This window comes from Anomaloglossus baeobatrachus, chromosome 1, assembly GCF_048569485.1.
Source record: "Anomaloglossus baeobatrachus isolate aAnoBae1 chromosome 1, aAnoBae1.hap1, whole genome shotgun sequence".
Taxonomy (NCBI): Eukaryota; Metazoa; Chordata; class Amphibia; order Anura; family Aromobatidae; genus Anomaloglossus; species Anomaloglossus baeobatrachus.
The window spans coordinates 3,771,381-3,785,641 of record NC_134353.1 but is presented as its reverse complement, the minus strand read 5'-3'; the positions used below and the strand labels follow the sequence as shown (position 1 = coordinate 3,785,641).

General features: G+C 54.0%; 1 protein-coding gene across 2 annotated transcripts in view; it reads left to right on the top strand.

Annotated features, from left to right (window-relative positions):
• The window catches only part of MOGS (mannosyl-oligosaccharide glucosidase), a 33,727-nt gene extending 22,539 nt beyond the window's left edge, over positions 1-11,188 (top strand). For both annotated transcript variants that reach the window (XM_075345646.1, XM_075345637.1), the window contains 3 exons: positions 1,386-1,603; positions 5,128-5,312; positions 9,283-11,188. In XM_075345646.1, coding sequence (XP_075201761.1) covers positions 1,386-1,603; positions 5,128-5,312; positions 9,283-11,017 — 2,138 coding nt within the window. In that variant the 3' untranslated portion in view covers positions 11,018-11,188. The remainder of the gene's footprint in view (positions 1-1,385; positions 1,604-5,127; positions 5,313-9,282) is intronic.
• Positions 11,189-14,261: the final 3,073 nt, after the last annotated feature.

Genomic DNA, 14,261 nt, shown 5'->3' with positions numbered 1-14,261 from the left:
TTTCTGTGGCGGCTGCCCCCATGTGCTCTTTTCTGTGGCGGCTGCCCCCATGTGCTCTTTTCTGTGGTGGCAGCGGCCCCCCATATACTCTTTTCTGTGGTGGCAGCAGCCCCCCATGTGCTCTTTTTTGTGGTCGCAACCCCCCAAGTGCTCTTTTCTGTGGTGGTAACCCCCAGTGTGCTCTTTTCTGTGGTGGTGGCAGCGGCCCCCCCATGTGCTCTTTTCTATGGTGGCAACCCCCCCCCCATGTGCTCTTTTCTGTGGTGGTAACCCCCAATGTGCTCTTTTCTGTGGTGGTGGCAGCGGCCCCCCATGTGCTCTTTTCTGTGGTGGCAGCGGCCCCCCATGTGCTCTTTTCTGTGGTGGTTGCCCCCCTATATACTCTTTTCTGTGGTCGCAGCCCCCATGTGCTCTTTTCTGTGGTGGCAGCGGCCCCCCATGTGCTCTTTTCTGTGGTGGCAGCCCCCCATGTGCTCTTTTCTGTGGTGGCAGCGGCCCCCCATATACTCTTTTCTGTGGTGGCAGCGGCCCCCCCATGTGCTCTTTTCTGTGGTGGCGGCCCCCCATGTGCTCTTTTCTGTGGTCGCAACCCCCCATGTGCTCTTTTCTGTGGTGGTAACCCCCAATGTGCTCTTTTCTGTGGTGGTGGCAGCGGCCCCCCATGTGCTCTTTTCTATGGTGGCAACCCCCCCCCCCCCCATGTGCTCTTTTCTGTGGTGGCAGCGGCCCCCCATGTGCTCTTTTCTGTGGTGGCAGCGGCACCCCATGTGCTCTTTTTCTGTGGTGGCAGCGGCTCCCCATGTGCTCTTTTCTGTGGTGGCAGCGGCCCCCCATGTGCTCTTTTCTGTGGTGGCAGCTGCCCCCCATGTGCTCTTTTCTGTGGTGGCGGCCGATCCCCATGTGCTCTTTTCTGTGGTGGCAGCGGCCCCCCATGTGCTTTTTTCTGTAGTGGCAGCGGCCCCCCATGTGCTCTTTTCTGTTGTGGCAGCCCCCCCATGTGCTCTTTTCTGTGGTGGCAGCCCCCCCATGTGCTCTTTTCTGGTGGTGGCTGCGGCCACCCATGTGCTCTTTTCTGTGGTGGCAGCGGCCCCCCATGTGCTCTCTTCTGTAGTGGCAGCGGCCCCCCATGTGCTCTCTTCTGTAGTGGCAGCGGCCCCCCATGTGCTCTTTTCTGTGGTGGCAGCGGCCCCCCATATGCTCTTTTCTGTGGTGGCAGCGGCCCCCCATGTGCTCTTTTCAATGGTGGCAGCGGCCCCCCATGTGCTCTTTTCTGTGGTGGCAGCGGCCTCCCCATGTGCTCTTTTCTGTGGTGGCTGCGGCCCCCCATGTGCTCTTTTCTGTGGTGGCAGGCACCCATGGATCACATTTGCCTTGCTTGTGTTTAGGGCTGATGTGGATCTCGCAGTCGGGGGCCCCGTCCCTCCGTCACACGTGTGAGCAGGGCGATGGTCTGGCGCGGTACGGGTGGCTGATGCACGATGGACTGAACTTCGGCATCCAGGAGATCAAAGACTCTGGGTTCACCCTGCGGACGGAGGTTGTGAAGAGACCTGGAGGGCAACATGGCGGAGACTGGAGCTGGAGGATAGTGGGGACCCCTGATGTGAGGAAACCATGAAAGCAGTGACACATGGAGTGACTGTGCGGGAGAGGAGGGTGGAGTGTGAGGGCGCGTGGGAGAGGAGGGTGGAGTGTGAGGGCGCGCGAGGAAGGACGGCGGAGTGTGAGGGCGCGCGGGACAGGAGGGCGGAGTGTGAGGGCGCGCGGGACAGGAGGGCGGAGTGTGAGGGCGCGCGGGACAGGAGGGCGGAGTGTGAGGGCGCGCGGGACAGGAGGGTGGAGTGTGAGGGCGCACGGGACAGGAGGGTGGAGTGTGAGGGCGCGCGGGACAGGAGGGCGGAGTGTGAGGGCGCGCGGGAGAGGAGGGCGGAGTGTGAGGGCGCGCGGGAGAGGAGGGCGGAGTGTGAGGGCGCGCGGGAGAGGAGGGCGGCAGGTGACAGTGTGTGGGGAAGGAGGGCAATGTGTAAGGGCATGCAGAGGAGGAGGAGGGCGGCGTGCGAGGGCGCGCGGGAGAGGAGGGCGGAGTGCGAGGGCGCGCGGGAGAGGAGGGCGGAGTGCGAGGGCGCGCGGGAGAGGAGGGCGGCAGGTGACAGTGTGTGGGGAAGGAGGGCAATGTGTAAGGGCATGCAGAGGAGGAGGAGGGCGGCGTGCGAGGGCGCGCGGGAGAGGAGGGCGGCGTGCGAGGGCGCGCGGGAGAGGAGGGCGGCGTGCGAGGGCGCGTGGAAAAGGAGGGCGGCGTGCGAGGGCGCGTGGGAGAGGAGGGCGGCGTGGGAGTGCGTGCGGAGAGGAGGGCCAAGTGTGAGGGCGCGTGGGAGAGGAGGGCGGCGTGGGAGTGCGTGCGGAGAGGAGGGCCAAGTGTGAGGGCGCGTGGGAGTGCGTGCGGAGAGGAGGGCCAAGTGTGAGGGCGCGCGAGGAAGGACGGTAGAGTGTGAGGGCGCACGGGACAGGAGGGCGGCATGCGAGGAGGGTGCGCAGGTGAGGAGGGCGGCGTGTGAGGGCGTGTGGGGAAAAAGGACGGTGAGTGATACTATGAGGGCGGCATATGAGGGTGTACAGGGAAGGAGGACGGCATGTAGGGAAGGAAGGTGATAACGTGCGGGGGGAGGAGGGTAGCATGTAACGGTGCGCGGGGGAGGAGGAGGTAAAGTGCTGGCCAAAAGTATTGGCACCCCTGCAATTCTGTCAGAGAATTTTCAGTTTCTTCCTGAAAATGATTGCAATCACAAATTCTTTGGTATTATCTTCATTTAATTTGTCTTCAATGAAAAGAAAAAAAACAATTGTCATAAAGCCAAATTGGATATAATTCCACACCAAACATAAAAAGGGGGTGGCCAAAAGTATTGGCACTGTGTGAATAATCCTGTGCTGCTTCTGTAATTTGTGTAATAACAGCGCCTGTAACTTACCTGTGGCACCTAACAGCTGCTGGCAATAATAAATCACACTTGCAGCAGGTGACATGGAGTAAAGTTGACTCAACCTCTGTCCTGTGTCCTTGTGTGCACCACATTGAGCATGGAGAAAAGAAAGAAGACCAAAGAACTGTCTGAGGACCTGAGAATCCAAATTGTGAGGAAGCATGAGCAATCTCAAGGCTACAAGTCCATCTCCCAAGACCTGAATGTTCCTGTGTCTGCGGTGCGCAGTGTCATCAAGAAGTGTAAAGGCACTGTGGCTAACCTCCCTAGATGTGGAAGGAGAAGAAAAACTGACGAGAGATTTCAATGCAAGATTGTGCGGATGGTGGATAAAGAACCTCGACTAACATCCAAACAAGTTCAAGCTGCCCTGCAGTCCGAGGGTACAACAGTGTCACCCCGTACTATCTGTCGGCGTCTGAATGAAAAGGGACTGTATGGTAGGATACCCAGGAAGACCGCACTTCTTACCCCGAGACAAAAAAAGCCAGGCTGGAGTTTGCCAAAACTTACCTGAGAAAGCCTAAGGCTAGGTTCACATTTCCGTTGTTTTGCAATAGTCACATACGTTGCTTGACGCATGTGACTGATGCGTTGTACAACGGATGACAAAGAAGACAATTTATTGTCGCACTCCGTTGTGTGTGGGGGGCGGAGCTGAGCGGGGCCGTGGAGCTGAGGACGTCAGTGCCGCGGTCTGCATGGCTGGGGACAGGTGTGTGTGTGTGTGTACATACGGAGTGTGGGAGGGGGCGGAGCCGAATGTGGAAGTGTCGGCCTCCCTGCACACGTGTAGCCAGGCTAAATATCGGGTAAGCAAAGCACTTTCCTTGGTTACCCGATATTTACCTTGGTTACCAGCTTACACCGCTTAGCGCTGGCTCCCTGCACATGTAACCAGGGTAAATATCGGGTAACTAACCAAAGCGCATTGCTTAGTAACCCGATGTGTATCCTGGTTACGTGTGCAGGGAGCCAAAGAGAGCATGCGCAGCGAAAACCTACGGATTGCGCTGCTCAAAAAACGTTACAGGTTGCGTTCCTTCCGCCCGGTGGTCAGTCGTTCCACGACTGATCAGTCGGGCAGAGGGTGCAACGCAGCATCATCAGTCACAATCCGCTGCTCATACAAGTCTATGGGAACAACGGAATCTGCTAAACGGATTCCGTTGTGTACCAGAGCAGCGGATTGTGACTGATACAATTGAACGGAAGTGTGAACCTAGCCTTAAACGTTTTGGAAGAATGTTCTCTGGTCAGATGAGACAAAAGTAGAGCTTTTTGGGAAAAGCCATCAACATAGAGTTTACAGGAAAAAAAAAGAGGCATTCAAAGAAAAGAACACTGTCCCTACAGTCAAACATGGCGGAGGTTCCCTGATGTTTTGGGGTTGCTTTGCTGCCTCTGGCACTGGACTGCTTGACCGTGTGCATGGCATTATGAAGTCTGAAGACTACCATCAAATTTTGCAGCATAATGTAGGGCCCAGTGTGAGAAAGCTGGGTCTCCCTCAGAGGTCATGGGTCTTCCAGCAGGACAATGACCCAAAACCACACTTCAAAAAGCACTAGAAAATGGTTTGAGAGAAAGCACTGGACACTACTAAAGTGGCCAGCAATGAGTCCAGACCTGAACCCCATAGAAAACCTGTGGAGAGATCTCAAAATGGCAGTTTGGAGACGGCACCCTTCAGATCTCAGGGACCTGGAGCAGTTTGCCAAAGAAAAATGGTCTAAAATTCCAGCAGAGCATTGTAAGAAACTCATTGATGGTTCCAGAAGCGGTTGTTCGCAGTTATTGTGGCTAAAGGTTGTGGAATCAAGTATTAGGCTGAGGGTGCCAATACTTTTGCCTGGCCCATTTCTGGAGTTTTGTGTGAAATGATCAATTATTTGATTTTTGTTTCATTCTCTTTTATGTTTTTTCATTGCAAAATAAATGAAGATAATAATTCCAAAGAATTTGTGATTGCAATCATTCTCAAGAAGAAACTGAGTATTATCTGACAGAATTGCAGGGGCGCCAATACTTTTGGCCAGCACTGTAGCATGAGGTGTGCTTTGTCAGTGATGTGTAAGGACAGCGGGGTGGGGCTGTAGGCTTCATGTGGCACACACTAGTCGCTGACCCTCCTCGCTCCCCCCAGGACGTGTCATCCCCTCCACGGCTCGTGTCCATCTTGTTCTATGTGGCCACAGACGGTCAGGGCTCGCTGACTCCTCACCTGGACGGAAGAGATCGCGTGAGCTCGCTGACGGGAACATCTGAGGAACTGGGGAGGTTTCGCATCCACCTTCCCAAACCAGCAGGAGGTGGTGGAGGACAGATCAGGTAAATGGTGCTGTATATGTGTGTGTGGCCCCCGAGGCACCGGCTGTGATCTGCTGATGACCCTCGCCTCAGCCTCGGCTGTGATCTGCTGATGACCCTCGCCTCAGCCTCGGCTGTGATCTGCTGATGACCCTCGCCTCAGCCTCGGCTGTGATCTGCTGATGACCCTCACCTCAGCCTCGGCTGTGATCTGCTGATGACCCTCGCCTCAGCCTCGGCTGTGATCTGCTGATGACCCTCACCTCAGCCTCGGCTGTGATCTGCTGATGACCCTCGCCTCAGCCTCGGCTGTGATCTGCTGATGACCCTCGCCTCAGCCTCGGCTGTGATCTGCTGATGACCCTCGCCTCAGCCTCGGCTGTGATCTGCTGATGACCCTCGCCTCAGCCTCGGCTGTGATCTGCTGATGACCCTCGCCTCAGCCTCGGCTGTGATCTGCTGATGACCCTCGCCTCAGCCTCTGCTGTGATCTGCTGATGACCCTCGCCTCAGGCTCGGCTATGATCTGCTGATGACCCTCGCCTCAGGCTCTGCTGTGATCAGACCAGTGTGGAGAGGGGGGAGAGCACTTTCTCCATCTCCTCCGCGGCCTGTCTGTGCGGATATCACCCTGCACTCGCATGTTTCAGGGTGATGTGAGCCGGGACTGGCTGCCATTCTGTACTCCTGCCGATATGGCATCAGAATGGCGAGTGCACGCTCAGGTCCTATCAGATCACTGTGAATACTTCTTCAAGACACTGTATGTGTGGTATTGTCCCCGGGGTGACCGTTCTCCTCACATCTATAGGGTCATGTATGATAGTTGGTTCTATGTGTATGTGTGGTATTGCGCCTGTGGTGACCGTTCTCCTCACATCTATAGGGTCATGTATGATAGTTGGTTCTATGTGTATGTGTGGTATTGCGCCTGTGGTGACCGTTCTCCTCACATCTATAGGGTCATGTATGATAGTTGGTTCTATGTGTATGTGTGGTATTGCGCCTGTGGTAACCCGCTCTTCTCACATCTATAGGGTCATGTATGATAGTTGGTCCTACGTGTAGGTGTGGTATTGCGCCTGTGGTGACCCTCTCTCCTCACATCTATAGGGTCATGTATGATATTCGGTCCTATGTGTATGTGTGGTATTGTCCCCGGGGTGACCCGCTCTTCTCACATCTATAGGGTCATGTATGATAGTTGGTTCTATGTGTATGTGTGGTATTGCGCCTGTGGTAACCCGCTCTTCTCACATCTATAGGGTCATGTATGATAGTTGGTTCTATGTGTATGTGTGGTATTGCGCCTGTGGTAACCCGCTCTTCTCACATCTATAGGGTCATGTATGATAGTTGGTCCTACGTGTATGTGTGGTATTGCGCCTGTGGTAACCCGCTCTTCTCACATCTATAGGGTCATGTATGATATTTGGTCCTATGTGTATGTATGGTATTGTGCCTGTGGTGACCGTTCTCCTCACATCTATAGGGTCATGTATGATAGTTGGTTCTATGTGTATGTATGGTATTGTGCCTGTGGTGACCGTTCTTCTCACATCTATAGGGTCATGTATGATAGTTGGTTCTATGTGTATGTATGGTATTGTGCCTGTGGTGACCGTTCTCCTCACATCTATAGGGTCATGTATGATAGTTGGTTCTATGTGTATGTGTGGTATTGCGCCTGTGGTAACCCGCTCTTCTCACATCTATAGGGTCATGTATGATAGTTGGTCCTACGTGTAGGTGTGGTATTGCGCCTGTGGTGACCCTCTCTCCTCACATCTATAGGGTCATGTATGATATTCGGTCCTATGTGTATGTGTGGTATTGTCCCCGGGGTGACCCGCTCTTCTCACATCTATAGGGTCATGTATGATAGTTGGTTCTATGTGTATGTGTGGTATTGCGCCTGTGGTAACCCGCTCTTCTCACATCTATAGGGTCATGTATGATAGTTGGTCCTACGTGTATGTGTGGTATTGCGCCTGTGGTAACCCGCTCTTCTCACATCTATAGGGTCATGTATGATATTTGGTCCTATGTGTATGTATGGTATTGTGCCTGTGGTGACCGTTCTCCTCACATCTATAGGGTCATGTATGATAGTTGGTTCTATGTGTATGTATGGTATTGTGCCTGTGGTGACCGTTCTTCTCACATCTATAGGGTCATGTATGATAGTTGGTCCTACGTGTAGGTGTGGTATTGCGCCTGTGGTGACCCTCTCTCCTCACATCTATAGGGTCATGTATGATATTCGGTCCTATGTGTATGTGTGGTATTGCGCCTGTGGTGACCGTTCTCCTCACATCTATAGGGTCATGTATGATAGTTGGTTCTATGTGTATGTGTGGTATTGCGCCTGTGGTAACCCGCTCTTCTCACATCTATAGGGTCATGTATGATAGTTGGTCCTACGTGTAGGTGTGGTATTGCGCCTGTGGTGACCCTCTCTCCTCACATCTATAGGGTCATGTATGATATTCGGTCCTATGTGTATGTGTGGTATTGTCCCCGGGGTGACCCGCTCTTCTCACATCTATAGGGTCATGTATGATAGTTGGTCCTACGTGTAGGTGTGGTATTGCGCCTGTGGTGACCTGCTCTTCTCACATCTATAGGGTCATGTATGATAGTTGGTCCTACATGTAGGTGTGGTATTGCGCCTGTGGTGACCCTCTCTCCTCACATCTATAGGGTCATGTATGATATTCAGTCCTGTATGTATGTGTGGTATTGTCCCCGGGGTGACCCGCTCTCCTCACATCTATAGGGTCATATATGATAGTTGGTCCTATATGTATGTGTGGTATTGCGCCTGTGGTGACCCGCTCTTCTCACATCTATAGGGTCCTGTGTGATAGTTGGTCCTATGTGTATGTATAGTATATCGCTTGTGGTGACCCGCTCACCTCAGATCTATAGGGTCATGTATGATAGTTGGTCCTACATGTAGGTGTGGTATTGCACCTGTGGTGACCCGTTCTCCTCACATCTATAGGGTCATGTATGATAGTTGGTCCTATGTATGGTATTGCACCTGTGGTGACCTGCCCTCCTCACATCTATAGGGTCATGTGTGATAGTTGGTTCTATGTGTATGTGTGGTATTGCTCTTGTGATGACCCGCTCTCCTCACATCTATAGGGTCATGTATGATAGTTGGTCCTATGTGTATGTGTGGTATTGCGCCTGTGGTGACCCGTTTTCCTCACATCTATAGGGTCATGTGTGATAGTTGGTTCTATGTGTATGTGTGGTATTGCGCCTGTGGTGACCCGCTCTCCTCACATCTATAGGGTCATGTATGATATTTGGTCCTATGTGTATGTATGGTATTGCGCCTGTGGTGACCCACTCTCCTCACATCTATAGGGTCATGTATGATAGTTGGTCCTATGCGTATGTGTGATATTGTCCCTGGGTTGACCCCGTTTTCCTCACATCTATAGGGTCATGTATGATATTTGGTCCTATGTGTATGTATGGTATTGTGCCTGTGGTGACCCACTCTCCTCACATCTATAGGGTCATGTATGATATTTGGTCCTATGTGTATGTATGGTATTGCGCCTGTGGTGACCCACTCTCCTCACATCTATAGGGTCATGTATGATAGTTGGTCCTATGCGTATGTGTGATATTGTCCCTGGGTTGACCCCGTTTTCCTCACATCTATAGGGTCATGTATGATATTTGGTCCTATGTGTATGTATGGTATTGTGCCTGTGGTGACCCACTCTCCTCACATCTATAGGGTCATGTATGATATTTGGTCCTATGTGTATGTATGGTATTGCGCCTGTGGTGACCCACTCTCCTCACATCTATAGGGTCATGTATGATAGTTGGTCCTATGCGTATGTGTGATATTGTCCCCGGGGTGACCCCGTTTTCCTCACATCTATAGGGTCATGTATGATATTTGGTCCTATGTGTATGTATGGTATTGTGCCTGTGGTGACCCGTTCTCCTTTCTTCACAGTTATAACCACCTGGTGACGGTTTGCCCCGGACTTCACCACCTCACGGACGTTGTGCGGAGTAGTATGAGGGATCGCTTTACTCACCCTGCTGCCAATCCCAGCAATAAGCAGCGTTACTTCGGCCTCGATACCTATCACCCACCTTCTCATCCCGGCTCGGATCACTCCCAAGTCGTCATTCACCAGGTCACCTTGTTTCTTCCTGCTCAGGTAGAGATCCTGTTCGAGTCGGACAGTTTCACCCAGCGACCAGGGTCTTTGTCTGGTGCAGCATTCTCTACGGAGCTGGAGATGCATCAGGGAAGTTTTGAGGATCGCTTCCGGGAACGCTTCCATCTAGAGCAGAAAGGCTTCCTCCCAGAGCAGGTGTCCTTTGCTCAAGCTGCACTTTCTAATATGTTGGGGGGCATGGGCTACTTCTATGGAAGCTCCCTAGTGCAGTCACGGTACAATCCAGAACCTGTGTTCTATCCTCCAGCGCCTCTGTATACTGCCGTCCCATCCCGCTCCTTCTTTCCCCGAGGCTTCTTGTGGGATGAGGGTTTCCACTTGCTGCTCATTGCTCGTTGGGACCCTACCTTGGCCTGGCAGTCTCTGGCACACTGGCTGGACCTGATGAATGCAGATGGCTGGATTCCCCGGGAGCAGATTCTGGGAGATGAGGCTCGCAGTAAAGTACCTGCTGAGTTTGTAGTCCAGTGGGCCGAGAATGCCAACCCTCCTACTCTGTTCCTGGCCCTGCAGCAGCTACTGGCCGATGGGTTGGTGTCATCCGAGGGACTGCAGTTTCTTCGCAGGGCTTTTCCTCGCCTACAGACCTGGTACAATTGGTTCAATGACACTCAGAGCGGTCTTCTCCCATATACCTATCGTTGGCGTGGACGGGACAGGGACACCTTGCGTTTCCTAAACCCAAAGACTCTGACATCCGGCTTGGATGACTATCCTCGAGCATCACACCCATCAGATGATGAGCGGCATGTGGACCTACGATGTTGGATAACCCTGGCTTCTGAAGTCATGGCCACCATCTGTAGGCTGCTTGGAGAAGATGGCCAGCGGTACGTGGAGTCTCACGAGGCTCTTGCAGACAATGTGTTACTGGACAAGCTTCACTGGTCTGAGAGACTTGGTGCATATGCCGATTATGGTAATCACACCCAGAATGTGGCCCTTGAATGGGAGCGACCTCGGCCAGTTCCTGGACAAGACCCTCGTAGTGTTCCACCCCCAAGATTAATCAGAGTAGTAAGGAAATCCCCAAAATTGCAGCTTGTCGGTGCCCTCGGCTACGTCTCTCTCTTCCCCTTCATTCTTCAGATTTTATCTCCAGATTCACCCAACCTTGGCCGTCTCCTAGATCACCTGCGAGATGCCGACAGGTTGTGGACGCCGTATGGTATCCGGTCCTTGTCTAAGAGCAATCCTATGTTTATGCAGCGTAACACTGAGCATGACCCTCCATACTGGAGGGGCCCTATATGGATTAATATTAACTACCTGGTGGTCAGAGCCTTGCACAGGTACGGTCACATGGATGGTCCATACCGGGAACGGGCGCTTGGCTTGTACCGGGAGCTGCGCATCAATCTCATCTCTAATCTATACCGACAGTACAAAGAGAGCGGCTTCTTATGGGAACAGTATAATGACCAGACCGGCCGGGGACAAGGCTGTCACCCATTCACGGGCTGGAGCTCACTGGTCGTACTGGTAATGGCAGAAGAATACTGATAAACCACGTGCATGGGTGTGAGGTCAGACTGTGAAGCCTCGGGTGCTGCCATGTATCACTGTTACACTCTGCGGCTTGGAGTCCAGGGTTGTCCCACTGACTCTGGTAATAGAGCCTTGTGCACGAGACTGTACTGACGGGGGAAGCGGGGGGTACTGGGGCAGCACGGGGTACAGGGGCAGCACGGGGTACAGGGGAAGCACGGGGTACAAGGTCAGCACTCCTACACTGACACAGCCTAACTAGCACTAGTGTAGGACGGAGCGCATGGAACTGGTTCACACTGTGGTAGTAAATACACAAACCTTCGTCACTCAGGACAGATGCAGCCGCATCGACACAGTGTCCTGCTGGTTCAGGCACCATCTCTGCCATGTCTCATTAAAGGCGCCCTTGTCACCCACCACGTTGTATCTTGTTTATTCAGCTACGACGGTATAGCATACTAATACAAGACGCAGAAGATGACTTGTGAGACTGACTGTTCTCCGTATTGTACAGACAGGGACTTTACACGGCTCAGAACAGCAAAAGCTGGGACCATGTCTGTACGAAACCACAAGACTATAATTTACAGTCCCCCGGTTTATAGGAGTGTGCTCCCTGGTAGATAATGTGATGCGTCAGCTTAGATACAGCGAACAAAGGCTCAGCAGGGTCTACGAATGCAAGTGCTTGTCTCAATGGTGAATTAGGCATCTATACATTATAATGGTCCAGCCTCTGCTCTGACCGATTGCCCAGCCTGGGACACATGTACACCCGATCCACAGAGATGGTTATAGGGAGGACGAGGCCGGCGGGGTCTGTGTGCTCGGATCATCTGCCCAGCCTGGGATACATGTACACCCGATCCACAGCGATGGTTATAGGGAGGATGAGGCCGGCGGGGTCTGTGTGCTCTGATCATCTGCCCAGCCTGGGATACATGTACACCCGATCCACAGCGATGGTTATAGGGAGGATGAGGCTGGTGGGGTCTGTGTGCTCTGATCATCTGCCCAGCCTGGGATACATGTACACCCGATCCACAGAGATGATTATAGGGAGGACGAGGCCGGCGGGGTCTGTGTGCTCGGATCATCTGCCCAGCCTGGGATACATGTACACCCGATCCACAGAGATGATTATAGGGAGGATGAGGCTGGTGGGGTCTGTGTGCTCTGATCATCTGCCCAGCCTGGGATACATGTACACCCGATCCACAGCGATGGTTATAGGAAGGATGAGGCCGGCGGGGTCTGTGTGCTCGGATCATCTGCCCAGCCTGGGACACATGTACACCCGATCCACAGAGATGATTATAGGAAGGATGAGGCCGGCGGGGTCTGTGTGCTCGGATCATCTGCCCAGCCTGGGATACATGTACACCCGATCCACAGAGATGATTATAGGGAGGACGAGGCCGGCGGGGTCTGTGTGCTCTGATCATCTGCCCAGCCTGGGATACATGTACACCCGATCCACAGCGATGGTTATAGGGAGGACGAGGCCGGCGGGGTCTGTGTGCTCGGATCATCTGCCCAGCCTGGGATACATGTACACCCGATCCACAGAGATGATTATAGGGAGGATGAGGCCGGCGGGGTCTGTGTGCTCTGATCATCTGCCCAGCCTGGGATACATGTACACCCGATCCACAGAGATGGTTATAGGGAGGACGAGGCCGGCGGGGTCTGTGTGCTCAGATCATCTGCCCAGCCTGGGATACATGTACACCCGATCCACAGCGATGGTTATAGGGAGGATGAGGCTGGTGGGGTCTGTGTGCTCTGATCATCTGCCCAGCCTGGGATACATGTACACCCGATCCACAGAGATGGTTATAGGGAGGACGAGGCCGGCGGGGTCTGTGTGCTCTGATCATCTGCCCAGCCTGGGATACATGTACACCCGATCCACAGAGATGATTATAGGGAGGATGAGGCCGGCGGGGTCTGTGTGCTCGGATCATCTGCCCAGCCTGGGATACATGTACACCCGATCCACAGAGATGGTTATAGGGAGGACGAGGCCGGCGGGGTCTGTGTGCTCGGATCATCTGCCCAGCCTGAGATACATGTACACCCGATCCACAGAGATGGTTATAGGGAGGACGAGGCCGGCGGGGTCTGTGTGCTCTGATCATCTGCCCAGCCTGGGATACATGTACACCCGATCCACAGCGATGATTATAGGGAGGATGAGGCCGGCGGGGTCTGTGTGCTCGGATCATCTGCCCAGCCTGGGATACATGTACACCCGATCCACAGAGATGATTATAGGGAGGACGAGGCCGGCGGGGTCTGTGTGCTCTGATCATCTGCCCAGCCTGGGACACATGTACACCTGATCCACAGCGATGGTTATAGGGAGGACGAGGCCGGCGGGGTCTGTGTGCTCTGATCATCTGCCCAGCCTGGGACACATGTACACCCGATCCACAGCGATGGTTATAGGGAGGATGAGGCCGGCGGGGTCTGTGTGCTCTGATCATCTGCCCAGCCTGGGATACATGTACACCCGATCCACAGAGATGATTATAGGGAGGACGAGGCCGGCGGGGTCTGTGTGCTCGGATCATCTGCCCAGCCTGGGACACGTACACCCGATCCACAGCGATGGTTATAGGGAGGACGAGGCCGGCGGGGTCTGTGTGCTCTGACCGATTGCCCAGCCTGGGACACATGTACACCCGATCCACAGCGATGGTTATAGGGAGGACGAGGCCGGCGGGGTCTGTGTGCTCGGATCATCTGCCCAGCCTGGGACACATGTACACCCGATCCACAGCGATGGTTATAGGGAGGACGAGGCCGGCGGGGTCTGTGTGCTCGGATCATCTGCCCAGCCTAGGATACATGTACACCCGATCCACAGAGATGATTATAGGGAGGATGAGGCCGGCGGGCTCTGTGTGCTCGGATCATCTGCCCAGCCTGGGATACATGTACACCCGATCCACAGCGATGGTTATAGGGAGGACGAGGCCGGCGGGGTCTGTGTGCTCGGATCATCTGCCCAGCCTGGGATACATGTACACCCGATCCACAGAGATGATTATAGGGAGGACGAGGCCGGCGGGGTCTGTGTGCTCGGATCATCTGCCCAGCCTGGGATACATGTACACCCGATCCACAGAGATGATTATAGGGAGGACGAGGCCGGCGGGGTCTGTGTGCTCGGATCATCTGCCCAGCCTGGGACACATGTACACCCGATCCACAGCGATGGTTATAGGGAGGACGAGGCCGGCGGGGTCTG